Here is a 13,083-nt window from a genome sequence, read left to right as displayed (position 1 = left end):
GAGGGCCTCCGTCTTCGACAAGGAGACCCTCAGGCCCAGTGCCTCGATGCGGCCGACCGCTATCGACGCGCCGGTTCGCGCCAGACCGGCCGCCTCTTCGAAGCTGCCGCCCCGGGCCGTCAGCAGAGTGTCGTCCGCGTAGCAGATGACGCTGAGCCCGGGCGGCAGTGGCGTCCGCAGCAACCAGTCGAAGCCGACGTTCCACAGGGTCGGTCCGAGGACGGAGCCCTGCGGAACGCCGCACTCGACGCGTCGGCGATACAGTCGGCCGTCGCCCCCCTCCCATAAGACCTCTCTCTCGCGGAGGTACGCCTCCAGCAGACTCTGGAGGTATGGAGGCACGTCCTGATACTTCAGTGCCTCCACAATCGTCTCAACAGGAATGCTGTTGAAGGCGTTCGACACGTCCAGCGAGATGGCCAGGAGAACGTCTCCGCTGGCCACCACCTCCGCGGAGAGGGACCTAAGGGCGTTCAGAGCGTCCAGGGTGGAGCGGCCCGCCCTGAACCCGTACTGAGCGTTCGACAGACCCGGCCCCGACTCGTCGAGGTGCCGGACGAGACGGTCCGCGAGAATCTTCTCGAAGAGCTTGGCCGTCTCGTCCAGCAGCACGATCGGCCTGTACGCAGAGGGAGAGTCGACAGGTCGACCCTCCTTACGTATCAGGCACAACCGGCCCGTCTTCCACGGCTTCGGGAACTGCCCGGAAGCTAGACACTTGTCGAACAGTCCCCGAAGTTCTCCTCTCAGGTGTTCCAGGGCGATATACAATACTCGCCCCGGAACACCATCCGGCCCCGGCGCCGTCTTCTTGGCCCTGAGACGCTCGAGGGCCGTATCCATCTCCCCCTCCGAGATGCCGGGTGGGGAGGGTGGGTCGAACTCGGTCCGAGAAGACGGCGACGGCGTCGCCATCGTCGGGGGAACATGTACGGGACGGTGCGGAAACAGTTCCAACACCGTCCGCCAGAGGAGATCCGGCGGCATCGTTTCCGTCACGGGGGCGCCCTGCGCGCGAAGCTTGCTTCGCGCAGCGCGATAGGGACGGCCCCATGGATCTCGGTTTAGACCCGCCAGCAGCTCCTTCCAGGCGGCGTCCTTCCCTCGGCTGATGGCGTGCTGCAGGGCCTGCTTTGCCGTGCGGTATGCATCCCGCAGCTCCGCCTCCAGAGCCGGATCCCTGGCGCTGCGCCTCCGACAGCGTTGATACGCCCGGCGGGCGGTCATGCTGGCCGCACGAAGCTCCGCTATTTCGGGCGACCACCAGTACACCGCCCGCCGTCCTAGCGGGCGGCGGCCGACCTTCGGCATGGCCGCATCGCAGACGTTGGCCAACGACCTGCGAAAGCGGCCAGCCAGCTCATCCACGCTGGCACCATCGGCGTCGCGGTGGCTCGCCCACCGCTGGACGATTGCGGCCTCGCGCGCCGCCTCGACGTCGAGCCTGCTTAGGGCCCAGCGGGGTAGCCTGCTCGGGCCCCTAGACCGATCTGCTGACGAGGACGGGGTGGAGACCCCGAACCTGATATAGTTGTGGTCCGAGAGAGTCTCCACCCCCTCCTCCACTCTCCAGTCTGTCACTCTCCGCGCGATTGCGGGGCTGGCGAACGAGAGGTCCACCACGGAACCCCCGCGCAATCGCACGCACGTCTGAACGTTTCCAACGTTCAGGAGTGACAGACCAGAGAGGAGGGCCCAATCCTCGACGGCCCGCCCCCTCGCATCCGTGTTCGGGTTGCCCCAGGCTCGGGACTTGGCGTTGAAGTCGCCGAGAACTATCACGGCTCTCGGCGACTGTCGGCATACCGCAGCTCTGACGGTGTCGAGGAAGACCTCGAAGTCCGCCAGGCTGCGGTTGGGGGAAAAGTAGAGGCCGATGACCGCATACTCTCCCCACGTCACCACGACGTATCCCGAGCCGCGCTCCACGAGTGCGAGGGGGCGGGTGGCGGAACTGCCTAGTGCGACCGCCACCGTGCCGTCGAGATCCCCCAACCAGTTCGGTTGGGGGGGAACCCAGTACGGTTCGCAGACGACGGCCACATCGATCATCCACTGCGCCATGGACTGGGTCAACAAGTCCTGAGCCCTGGCGCAGTGGTTGAGATTGGCTTGGAGGAAGCTGTGATGTCTGATGTGATCCATGGATTACTCAGACATCACAACCTCCACCTCCCCCGCCGCGGCCGGGGGGGCAACGCCGTCTGCGGCTGTCTGGCTTGCGGTCTCTCGGGGGGCCCGGGTTCCGAGGGCCCCCTTTCCTTTCGAGGTCGCAGGCCTGCACCTGCGGCCGCACATGATGTGCCCCGAGGGTTTACCTCCCTCGGCGCACACCACGCAGCGCGGTGTCTTCTCCGGGCAGGAGGCGACCTTGTGCCCCGCGTTCCCGCATTTAAAGCAGAGGTTGCCCCTGTCGACAGACGCCGGACACTTCGGGCGCGTGTGGCCCAACCCCATGCACTTAAAGCAGCGCATGGGGAGCGCCTCCAGGGCCGACACTCGCACCGAGCTCCAGCCGATCAGTAGCCTGCCCCCCTCGGTCAGCGCTTTCGCAACCGAGACGGGGCAGGTTACGACGGTGGAGCCCATGCCGCCGAAGCCGGAGCGGATCGCCCCGACCCTCACCGTGCCGACATCGGACGATGTCGCCTTCGCGACCGCCGCCGCCACCCTCTCGGGAGTGGCCGTGTCATCCAGGCCCGAGATGCGCACCTGCGCGGTCTTAACGGGCCTGACGACGGTGGCCACGTCCGAGAGGGCCTCCCTGAGCCGGCTGGCGAGCCGGTCGGCCTTCTCCTCTTTGTCGGAACCGGGGATCTCGAGCATCCTCGCTCCCGTCGCCGTATGACGGAAGAGGATGCGCTCGATCCCCAGTTCCTCCAATTTCACGGTGTCTTCAGCCGACCGGAAGATGGAGTCGTAAGTTTGACCCTTCTCTACAGCCGCCGGCTGCAGCTGGACGACGACTGCCGCAGTCTTCGGGGCCTTGAATTTGGCCTTAACCGTCGCCTTTGTTGCCGGCCTTCCGGACTGCTTGGTCGGCTTGGCGGTCGGCTTGGCGGCCGGTCGCGCGGACGACGCCGCGGCTGGCTTGCCAGTCGGCTTCACCGCAGGGGCGGCAGTCCGGCCTTCGACTGCAGGTGTAGATGGAGGGGCGGAGGACTTCCCTTTCCCCTTCCTCTTGCCCTTCCCTCTTTTGACCACTGTTGCCCAGGTTTCCTCCCGGGCAACCGTGGAGGGGGCCGCTGACGTAGTGGCCGCCGTCTCAGGGCGTCGAGGTCCACCAGCTCCCAGTTGGGGGCGGACCGACGGAGCCGGCGGCAGCCTCTCCTCGATCTGCGCCAGCCGGACGTTCATCATATCGCCCAGCGAGCAGGTCAAGGAGTGCTTGAACTCCTCTAGCATGGCCGCCACCGGAAGTGTCGCAGGTGGACCGGCGACTGAGGCGTTGGCAGCGGCGGCGGCGGCGGCGGCGGCGTTAGCGGCCGCTTCCGTCTTCGCCTCGGCGAAGCCGCGCCGCATCGCCTTCAGCTCCGTTTTCATTGCCTCTATTTCGATCCTGAAGCGGCGGTTCTCCGCTCGGAGCCGCCTCACTTCATCGGCCTCGGTCCTAGAGGCAAAGGCGTCGACCACCTCGCTCAGGTCCGTCGCGGACCTCTTCAGCTTTGCGACGAACTCGCCTTTGAGGTTCCCGGATTTCCGGGCAACCTCTAGTATTACGGCGAGTCCCTCGCCCGCGCGCGCCCTGAGTTCCTGCGCGTTGAGCGCAACAACGTCGTCTACGATCGACGAGCCGACGTCGGACTCGTTGTCGATGAGTATGTTTACGGGTTCCGGCCGGACAGGTGCTGGCTTGAGGAACTTTTCGCGGGAAGGACCCGCCGTGGTTCCTCTCGCCTTTCCCCTTCTCGCCGTGTTAATTTTAGCGAGGCCCGCGCCCTCGGCCTCCGTGTCCGAACCGTCACGCCCAGACGCGAAGGTCGAGGATGAGGGTCGCTTCCGCCGTCCCGTCAAGGCAATATGCCTGTCAGGGGATCCCGAAACCATGTCTGTATCGGTGTCCGTTTTGTCGTCCGCAGCCAGAACCGCAAAACGGTTTCCACCTTTGTCCTGGCCCTTAGAAGGGCCTTTTTGGCGTGAGAGGAATCTCCCCTTGCGATCTCGCGAGGGGAGACCAGTCCTCGAGAGTGACGGCTCGTTTGAGCCGCCACTCCGAAGGCTGTTATCGGAGTCCGTATTTCTTGCAGAGGTCGCACCGCCCTTCCCGGGCACAACGTCAACGCCCATATGGGGCGAATCACAGTAACAAAGGGTGCCCTCCCCAGAATCGAACGGGCAGCGTGCATCCGAAGATGCACGGAGGGATTCTCCTTTGCCGGAGGCGCAGGTACCCTCCTGGGGTAGTTTCGTTTTAGTCTTTGTTTCCATGATTAATAGGGCTATTTCACAGCTTAGATTTTTAATCGGGGTTTACTCCCCTAGGCCGCGCGGCTGACAAGCCGCTAAAGGTGCGCCCACACCTACTGGTTTTGGTCCGCGGGGGTCCGAAAACCCCTACCACCCGCTCAGTGCGAGTGGCGTTCCCCTATCCGCCACCGTGGGGACGCGCCCAGTAGAAGTCCAGCAACTCCTCCCCTTGGAGCCTAGGTCCCAGACCTAAGTCCGAGACCCAGGCCCCAAAGGCCTGGGAACCTAACCTAACCTAACCTAACCTAACCTAACCTAACCTAACCTAACCTAACCTAACCTAACCTAACCTAACCTAACCTTTTTTTTTTTTTTTTTTTTACGTTGGAAAATGCATTTACGCACTGACCCCGCCGCCGAGCTCAGCAGCGGGAGTGTGGGGCTCCCGGCGGTAGGTGCAATGCCGGACTACCCACTAAAAAAACCAACGGTGCCCTCGTCGTCCTAGTGGGGCGCCACGGTACCACTAATAAGTATTGTCCGTGACGCCCCGACGTATGACCGCGAGTGCTGCGCGGTCGCCTTCGCTTGTAGAGCGCTCACGGGCACGAGAGCGCTCTATGACTCCAGGGAGTTGGGGAGGAGGCTACGACGACATCGCCGCAGCCTCCTCCGCAGCTTTTCGACTATTTGGAGGGGGGGCACGCCCCACCGCCATTCGCCGGACCTTTGGAGGACGACAAACCCGCCCTCCCATTATATGCGCAGCCGGTTTTCCGGCGCTGGTGCATACAGCACAACTAGGAGCCCCGGTGCAGTTTTTGGCAATATGCCCCTCCTTGCCGCACCGGTAACACAGACCACTCCGGTCCACCGCGAAGGGACATGTTGGGCGGGTGTGCCCTATGCCCATACATTTGAAGCAGCGCAACGGGCGCTGCTCCAGTAGTGTGACTCTGGCAGAGCTCCAGCCGACAAGGAGTCTGCCGGCTTGTGCCAGAGCCTTCGCGGCAGGGATCGGACACCTTAATATTGAGGCGCCCATCCCTCCTGGTCCAGTCGTTACATCGCCGGTTTTAAGGACGCTGACGTCGCATTTGGTGGCCTTGGCTGCCGCCTCTGCCACCATTTGTTTAGTGACAGAGTCATCCAGTCCAGAAACTCGAAGACTCGCGAGCTTTATGGGCTGGATGACTCTCGCCGTGCCTTCGAGGACGCGGTCAAGCTCCTGCGCCAGACGCTGTGCCGCTTCCGAAGTCTGGCCTTTCGCCAGCTCCAACAGCCTGCCTCCGGTTGCGGCAGTGCGCACAGTCAACCTTTCACTTATTCCCAGGTCAGCCAAATTTAGCGTTTCCGCAGCCCGCTTGAGTAGGTGGCTGTAGGTGACCCCCTGTTCCTCTGCTTCTGGCTCCAGTGTCATAATCACTGCGGGCCTACGGGGGGCCACCAACCTGGGAGGACGGGATTTCGCCTTCTTCTTTGACTTTGTCTTCTTTCGCTGCTGCGGTGACTTAGCGGCAGCAGCACCTGACGCAGAAGATTTGTCCTTGCCCTTCTTCTTCTTTTTAACAACGGCGACCCATTCGTCGTCACGAGGTTGGGTCACCGTCGCATCGCCAACAGCCGTCGCAGGGGCCGTGGAGACCGTGGCGGCTTTTGCCTTTCGCGCCGCCTTTTTCTTTTTTGCTGGTGGCGGCGCCTGCAGCGTAACCCCTGTAGCATCTGCTGCTAGCGGCGGACGGACTGTCTTCGCCGGCGGCAGCCTCTCCTCGATGTCTGCGAGGCGGGAGTCGAGCATCTCCTTGATCGAAGAGAGCAAGGATGCTCGCATCCGCTCCTCTCTGTCCGTCTCACTGTGTGTGTCCTGTGCTGGACCAGAGACAGGTTGTAAGGGCCGATTTTTGGCCAGTTCTGCCATCTGCAACTTCAAATCTTCAACGTCTCTCCTCAGCCGAGTATTCTCCGCTTGGAGTTTGCGGACCTCGTCTGAAGAGGTGCGCTGCTTTAATGTCTCCATCGCAATATTTATCGACGATGCCGCATCTTTTAGCGCCTTGACGAACGTCCCCTTGAGGTTCGTCGATCTCGTCGCCACTTTTAATATAATGTCGACGTCCTTCGCGACTTGCACGCCTAAGGCTTCGACAGTGCGGACGTCGCCTACATCGACACCCATTGCCCGGCGTCCTTCCTCCGCCTCCAAGACCTCTGCCTCAAGCGCTTTCTCGCGCGAGGCCACTTCCCTTTGGCTGCTGCGCTTGCGTGCTAGCGCAGTCAGCGGCAGATGACTCTCGTCGTCAGATGTTGGCGACAACGAGGCCAAGTGCAGTCGGGGCCGTTTCCCGACAGATCGGGCCCTCCTACTAATCGGCAGACTGTCATCAGAGTCAAGAGCAGTCTGCCCCTCCGACGCGTACTCCACTACATCACTATCTGAATAAATTTTTTCATTTGTATCCATTTTGTTCCCACGAGTATGGGGGAAAGGGTGGTCAGCCCGAGGTAACACCCCCTGTACCTGGGCAAGCCTCGCGTAACCCCACTCTGGCCTCGGCGGGGCTGCAGAGCAGGGGATCGCAGTAGAGACTGAACTTCCCATCAGCCATGCATCCCCTCGCGCTGCGTCGCCGCTTGGGATTCGGGGTAATTTTTTATAGAGGTTTTCTTCCTCGCGGTCCGGCCGGTTAAGGCAAGACCCTCGGTCCCGTTCGTGGCCGCGAGACATGACCACGACACCACGAAACGGGATTACGATAATAGGACGGTGAGCGGACAGGACTCCTGCCCACTCTGTCCGACGGCGGGGTAAGCGCACGCCGAACCCATCCACCCCCCGTGGAGACACAGTGCGCGAGCGCTGTGCCACCTGATGCACTCACGGGACAACTCTAATGTAGAGCGCCGGAATGCATCCCCACGCGTCGGTCGTCAGCCGCGACGGGCAGCAGTGCCGCGATTGTGATACTGCTGCCCGCCACGTTGCCCAGGGTACACCACGAGGAGGTCACCGACAAGCACCCCAACCTAACCTTTTTTTTTTTTTTTTTTTTTTAACGTGGGGAAAATCCGTCATGGACACCCTCCGGTAGGGGGGGCTCGGAGGGGATTCAGACTCTTACTGAATAAAAACCGCCACGTGTGTTCTGCCGTACGCCAATGTGGCGGGGTCACAAGGACGCTATTAGCTCTTTCGCAACCCCGCCGGCGCTTGCCCTTTCGGGCCCACCGCGGTGCAAAGCACCTCGGAGGACGCACTCGAACACGAAGCGCGCCCTCCCCTCCTTGGGGGGACCGTGCAAGTCGGACGACGAATCCCCCGACCCATCGCCCGCGTGGCCCCCCCCGCGGGCAGGGGGACACCCCCCGCCCGCATTGCGCCTGTGGGTACAATCCCGCGCCGCCCCGGCACCCCAGGCCTAGCCCGGCGTTGCGGGACACCAGGCACCTAGCCCGGGGCGGACAATGTCAGCCCGACGAAGCCGACAAAGGCCAGGGTGGCCGCAGTCTAGGCCCTCCAGCCGACCGCAGCCTCGGCGCGAGAGAGCGCCCTCGCACGCCTTAGGGCGGGCGAGCGAACCCGCCCACCCCGTCCTCCGCGTGGGGGAAGGAAAAACCGACCCCCACGTCACCGCGCCGTCTCAGCGCCACACACACTGCCGCGTCTCCGCGCCAACACACCCGCGCTCGCAGGACCACCCCAGTACTAGACCAGAGCGGGACCCGGAGCGCATCGTCTGGTTTTGGTCCGCGGGGATCCGAAGACCCCTACCGCCCGCAGTTGTGAAACCGCAGGCGGCACTCCCCTATCCGCCACCCGGGGGACGCGCCCAGTAGAAGTCCAGCAACTCCTCCCCTTGGAGCCCAGGTCCCAGACCCAAGTCTGGGGCCTGGGCTCCAAAGGCCTGGGACCCCAACCTAACCTTTTTTTTTTTTTTTTTTTTTACGTGTGGAAAATCCTTCATGGACACCCTCCGGTTGGGGGGGCTCGGAGGGGAGTCAGACTCTTACTGAACAAAAACCACACGTGTGTTCCGCCTATGCGCTTGTGGCGAGATCGCGAGGACACAAAGCTCTTTCGCGATCCCGCCGGCGCCTGCCCAGACTAGGGCCCGTCGTCGTCGCCGCAAAAGCGACAGCGACCCGAGAGAGGATCCCTTGAACACATAAGATCGCCTCTCTCCGTCCTCCTCAGGATCGTGCGATGCGGTCGATAGATCCCCCGACCTATCGCCCGCTGATCCAAACTACGGGGGCGGCGGCTGCAGGTTGGCCAGGTAGGCCCTGCGCCGCCGACCGCGTCTACCGCGACGAGACGGAAGCGAGTTCGGATCCCGTTCCCGCTCCCGCTCCGCCGCCTCCTTCCGCAGCATCACGGCGCTGCAGAAGGAGGAGACGGCGCTCCAGTTCTCCTCGCTGCCGACCATGGCCGAGACCACGGCCGGCAGCGAGAGATCCGCTCCGATGGCCGCCGACAGGGCGGCGCGCTCTTCGCACCACGCCGGGCAGACCGCGCGCGTGTGCTCCGCCGTGTCCTCGGCGCCGGCGTCGCAATGGTGACATTCCGACGTCGGCTCCCGCCCCAGCGCTCGGCACAGATAGTGACCGAAGCAGCCGTGCCCGGTCAGCATCTGCGCCAAGTGGAACGACATCGCACCGTGTCGCCTATCGACCCAGCCGCGCAGAACGGGCCGAATCGCCGCCACCAGCCCCCGACTCGTAATTACGTTCGGGTCCTCGAGATTCTCCGACCACTTCCGGAAGAGGCCGTCGCGAGCTTCTCTCCTCCATCGCACGACCTCTTGCGGACGAGGCGGTTCCTCCCTCAGGCGCGCTTCCGTCACGCGCCAGAAGACCGACGCGAGAGCTTCGGCCTCCAGTTCCCACGGGGGGCTGCCGGCGAGGAGACACGATGCGGTGTAGGACACCGTGCGGTACGCCCTCGCAGCCCGCAGCGCGATAGCGCGGTGCGGCCTGCGAATCAGCGACACGTTCCGCGCGCAGAGAGCGCCCGCCCAGATCGGAGCGCCATACAACGCCATCGAACGCACGACGCCCACGAAGAGGCGTCTGCATTTGTCGGCGGGCCCTTCTAGGTTGGGCAGTAGACTCCCGAGCGCTCCGGCGGCGGCCAGAAGCTTCGGGGTCAGCCGCCGAAAGTGTTCGTCGAACTTCCAGCGACCGTCGAGAACGATGCCCAGGTACTTCATCGTCGACCCGACGGATATCGAAGTACCCCCGACGACTATCGACGTCCCGGGCGGAGGAGCGGCCCTCGGCCCGTGAAAGGCCAGGACCTCCGTCTTCTGCAAGGCGACCTCCAGCCCGAGAGCCCGAATTCTGGCCACCACTTGCGCGACGCCGGCCGTGGCGAGGCGGCCCGCTTCGCGGTGCCCGCCGGCGCGAACGGTGACGAGAGTGTCGTCTGCGTAGCAGATGACCGACACTCCCGGCAACGTGGCACCGCGGAGCACCCAGTCGTAGCCGATGTTCCACAGGAGCGGTCCGAGGACCGAACCCTGCGGAACGCCGCACGACATGGACCGCCTCGACAGACCGCCGCCGCCTATCGGGAACTCTACTGCCCTTCCCGCAAAGTAAGCTCCGATGAGCCTACGCAAGTAGCGCGGGATACCGTGGTATCCCAGCGCCACCCTCACCGTCTCCCAGGGCAGAGAGTTGAACGCGTTGGTCACGTCCAGCGAGACCGCCCACAACACTCCACCCCGGGAGACCGCCGACTCGGCGAGGTCCCTGAGGTGGGCAATGGCCGCGACGGTCGACCGCCCCCGACGAAACCCATACTGTGCCTCGCGCAGTCCCGGGTTCATCGACTCGAGAATTCGAGTCGCCAGGACGCGCTCGAACACCTTACTGATCTCGTCGAGGAGCACGATCGGTCGATAGGCCGAAGGCTGTTCGGCCGACCGTCCGTCCTTCTTCAGCAGGACGAGCCTGCCCGTCTTCCACACCTGGGGAAACTGGCCCTGCTCCAGGCACCTGTCGAACAGGGCCCGAATTCTGCCACCCATGCTACCCGTCGCGAGGCTCAGCACCCTTCCCGGCACGCCGTCCGGGCCCGGGGCGGTGCGCTTCGATTTGAGCCTCGCGACGGCCGCACCGAGCTCCGCCTCGGTCACAGGGGGGATCCCGCTCTCCGCGAGACGCGGCTCCGCGACACCCATAGCCGGTGGGCTCCACTCGTTCCTATGAGGGAAGAGGGACTCGACTACGCGCTGCAAGATTTGCGGCTGCAAACTCGTGGTCAGAGGGGGTGCCCACGGACGGAGCTTCTTCCGCACCGCCCGGTACGGTCTGCCCCACGGGTCTCTGTCCAGAGTTACCCCAACCTAACCTAACCTAACCTAACCTAACCTAACCTAACCTAACCTAACCTAACCTTTTTTTTTTTTTTTTTTTTTTTTTTTTTTTTTTTTTTTTTTTTTTTTTTACGTTGGAAAATGCATTTACGCACTGACCCCGCCACCGAAAGCTCAGCAGCGGGAGTGTGGGGCTCCCGGCGGTAGGTGCAATGCCGGACTACCCACTAAAAACCAACGGTGCCCTCGTCGTCCTAGTGGGGCGCCACGGTACCACTAATAAGTATTGTCCGTGACGCCTCGACGTATGACCGCGAGTGCTGCGCGGTCGCCTTCGCTTGTAGAGCGCTCACGGGCACGAGAGCGCTCTATGACTCCAGGGAGTTGGGGAGGAGGCTACGACGACATCGCCGCAGCCTCCTCCGCAGCTTTTCGACTATTTGGAGGGGGGGCACGCCCCACCGCCATTCGCCGGACCTTTGGAGGACGACAAACCCGCCCTCCCATTATATGCGCAGCCGGTTTTCCGGCGCTGGTGCATACAGCACAACTAGGAGCCCCGGTGCAGTTTTTGGCAATATGCCCCTCCTTGCCGCACCGGTAGCACAGACCACTCCGGTCCACCGCGAAGGGACATGTTGGGCGGGTGTGCCCTATGCCCATACATTTGAAGCAGCGCAACGGGCGCTGCTCCAGTAGTGTGACTCTGGCAGAGCTCCAGCCGACAAGGAGTCTGCCGGTCTGTGCCAGAGCCTTCGCGGCAGGGATCGGACACCTTAGTATTGAGGCGCCCATCCCTCCTGGTCCAGTCGACACTTCGCCGGTTTTAATGACGCTGACGTCGCATTTGGTGGCCTTGGCTGCCGCCTCTGCCACCATTTGTTTAGTGACGGAGTCATCCAGTCCAGAAACTCGAAGACTCGCGAGCTTCATGGGCTGGACGACTCTCGCCGTGCCTTCGAGGACGCGGTCAAGCTCCTGCGCCAGACGCTGTGCCACTTCCGAAGTCTGGCCTTTCGCCAGCTCCAACAGCCTGCCTCCGGTTGCGGCAGTGCGCACATTCAACCCTTCACTTATTCCCAGGTCAGCCAAATTTAGCGTTTCCGCAGCCCGCTTGAGTAAGTGGCTGTAGGTGACCCCCTGTTCCTCTGCTTCTGGCTCCAGTGTAATAATCACTGCGGGCCTACGGGGGGCCACCAACCTGGGACGACGGGATTTCGCCTTCTTCTTTGTCTTCTTTCGCTGCTGCGGTGACTTCGCAGCAGCGACATCCGACGCAGGAGATTTGTCCTTCTTTTTGTTTTTGCCCTTCTTTTTTGCGACGGTGACCCATTCGGCGTCACCTGGTAGGGTAGCCGTCGCCCTGTCAGCAGCTGTCGCAGGCTCCGCAGAATATGTCACGGCTTTCGCCTTTCGCGCCGCCTTTTTCTTTTTTGCTGGGGGCGGCGCCTGCAACGTAACCCCTGTAGCATCTGCTGCTAGCGGCGGATGGACTGTCTTCGCCGGCGGCAGCCTCTCCTCGATGTCTGCGAGGCGGGAGTCGAGCATCTCCTTGATCGAAGAGAGCAAGGATGCTCGCATCCGCTCCTCTCTGTCCGTCTCACTGTGTGTGTCCTGTGCTGGACCAGAGACAGGTTGTAAGGGCCGATTTTTGGCCAGTTCTGCCATCTGCAACTTCAAATCTTCAACGTCTCTCCTCAGGCGAGTATTCTCCGCTTGGAGTTTGCGGACCTCGTCTGAAGAGGTGCGCTGCTTTAATGTCTCCATCGCAATATTTATCGACGATGCCGCATCTTTTAGCGCCTTGACGAACGTCCCCTTGAGGTTCGTCGATCTCGTCGCCACTTTTAATATAATGTCGACGTCCTTCGCGACTTGCACGCCCAAGGCTTCGACAGTGCGGACGTCGCCTACATCGACACCCATTGCCCGGCGTCCTTCCTCCGCCTCCAAGACCTCTGCCTCAAGCGCTTTCTCGCGCGAGGCCACTTCCCTTTGGCTGCTGCGCTTGCGTGCTAGCGCAGTCAGCGGCAGTTGACTCTCGTCGTCAGATGTTGGCGACAACGAGGCCAAGTGCAGTCGGGGCCGTTTCCCGACAGATCGGGCCCTCCTACTAATCGGCAGACTGTCATCAGAGTCAAGAGCAGTCTGCCCCTCCGACGCGTACTCCACTACATCACTATCTGAATAAATTTTTTCATTTGTATCCATTTTGTTCCCACGAGTATGGGGGAAAGGGTGGTCAGCCCGAGGTAACACCCCCTGTACCTGGGCAAGCCTCGCGTAACCCCACTCTGGCCTCGGCGGGGCTGCAGAGCAGGGGGTCGCAGTAGAGACTGAACTACCCATCAGCCATGCA

At 62.7% G+C, this 13,083-nt stretch overlaps 3 protein-coding genes across 3 annotated transcripts; all 3 read right to left on the bottom strand.

Moving 5' to 3' along the window:
* Positions 1-2,148: 2,148 nt before the first annotated feature.
* Positions 2,149-4,428, bottom strand: LOC123665148. The gene has a single exon (XM_045599492.1). It carries the CDS (start codon positions 4,426-4,428, stop codon positions 2,149-2,151), a length of 2,280 nt encoding a protein of 759 aa, XP_045455448.1.
* Positions 4,429-5,053: 625 nt separating this feature from the next.
* On the bottom strand, positions 5,054-6,868 carry LOC123665147. Its single transcript, XM_045599491.1, has one exon. It carries the CDS (start codon positions 6,866-6,868, stop codon positions 5,054-5,056), a length of 1,815 nt encoding a protein of 604 aa, XP_045455447.1.
* A 4,252-nt stretch (positions 6,869-11,120) lies between these two features.
* Positions 11,121-12,935, bottom strand: LOC123665145. The gene has a single exon (XM_045599490.1). The coding sequence runs from the start codon at positions 12,933-12,935 to the stop codon at positions 11,121-11,123; it is 1,815 nt and encodes a 604-aa protein (XP_045455446.1).
* Positions 12,936-13,083: the final 148 nt, after the last annotated feature.

The sequence above is a fragment of the Melitaea cinxia genome, chromosome 23 (assembly GCF_905220565.1).
Source record: "Melitaea cinxia chromosome 23, ilMelCinx1.1, whole genome shotgun sequence".
Lineage (NCBI taxonomy): Eukaryota > Metazoa > Arthropoda > Insecta > Lepidoptera > Nymphalidae > Melitaea > Melitaea cinxia.
The sequence above is the reverse complement of the archived record's forward strand: the minus strand, read 5'-3'. Positions and strand labels throughout refer to the sequence as shown.